Source organism: Sphaeroforma arctica (assembly GCF_001186125.1).
Source record: "Sphaeroforma arctica JP610 unplaced genomic scaffold supercont1.1924, whole genome shotgun sequence".
In the NCBI taxonomy this organism is placed as follows: domain Eukaryota; class Ichthyosporea; order Ichthyophonida; genus Sphaeroforma; species Sphaeroforma arctica.
Window position 1 is genome coordinate 1 of NW_014038634.1, and position 1,145 is coordinate 1,145.

Sequence of the window (1,145 nt, forward strand, 5' to 3'; positions counted from 1 at the left end):
GAAAGAGAAGGAAAGGGAGAAGGTGAAGGAGAAGTCCAAGGCAGTGGAGTACGACCGCAGTCGCGACCGAGAGCGAGAGCGAGAACGAGAACGAGAGCGCAGCAAGGCCGCTGAGGAGGAGGAACGGGACAAGGAGAAGGGCAAGCCAGCCGAACAGGACAAGCGCCCCGACCGCCCCGACAGAGAGAAGGAGAAGGAGAAGGAGAAGGAGAAGGAACGTGGAAGAGACAGGGATAGAGATAAGGAGAGGGGCAGGGACAAGGACAAGGAGAAGGAGAGGGATGGAGAGAGAGATAGAGAGAGGGATAGAGAAAGGAATGGGAGGGGTGATAGGGACCGAGACAGAGGGAAGGGGCCCGATGACTCGGGCGACAAGGACAGCTGTCCGGCGGGGGCTGGGGTGAAGGGCCGCTCGCCTTCCGAGGTGGAGACGGAGAAGGAGAAGAACGGCAAGCATAGTATCATCGTCACTATATCCCAGGTAGGTGTTGTGAGTGTATTATGTATAGTATCATCATCACTATATCCGAGGTAGGCGTTGTGAGTGTATTATGGATAGTATCATCGTCACTATATCCCAGGTAGGTGTTGTGAGTGTATTATGTATAGTATCATCGTCACTATATCCCAGGTAGGTGTTGTGAGTGTATTATGTATAGTATCATCGTCACTATATCCCAGGTAGGTGTTGTGAGTATATTAGGTATAGTATCATCGTCACTATATCCCAGGTAGGTGTTGTGTGTGTATTATGTATAGTATCATCGTCACTATATCCCAGGTAGGTGTTGTGAGTGTATTATGTGTGTATAGAGTGATGAGATGAGATGAGATGAGAAGAGAAGCGGATTTGTAGAATCCACGGCTTTATCTGAGTAAGGGTTCTTCCTCTCTCGCTGTCTTAAACATATCTCATGTTTCTTTATTTTCTGTGGGATGTATTGTTATCTAGTGAGATTACATCGCAGTCGACTCATTAACTCATGACTACACCTTGCAATCACAGACGGACTACGAAAGTGGCGTGCAGGAGAGAGAGAAAGGCGACGACAAAAGCCAAGATAAGGGTACCAGCAAAGTTGTCGAGAAAGACAGGTGTGTCATGGGTTATATGTTGACTCAAACACACACACACACACGCACAC

General features: G+C 48.6%; 1 protein-coding gene across 1 annotated transcript in view; it reads left to right on the forward strand.

The window, feature by feature from the left end:
- Window positions 1–10: 10 nt before the first annotated feature.
- Window positions 11–1,145, forward strand: part of SARC_11865 (hypothetical protein) — a gene marked incomplete at both ends in the record, with an annotated part of 3,438 nt that continues 2,303 nt past the window's right edge. Inside the window, 2 exons of the mRNA XM_014294040.1 lie at window positions 11–481; window positions 1,007–1,095. Of these exons, the coding sequence (XP_014149515.1) occupies window positions 11–481; window positions 1,007–1,095 (560 nt within the window). The remainder of the gene's footprint in view (window positions 482–1,006; window positions 1,096–1,145) is intronic.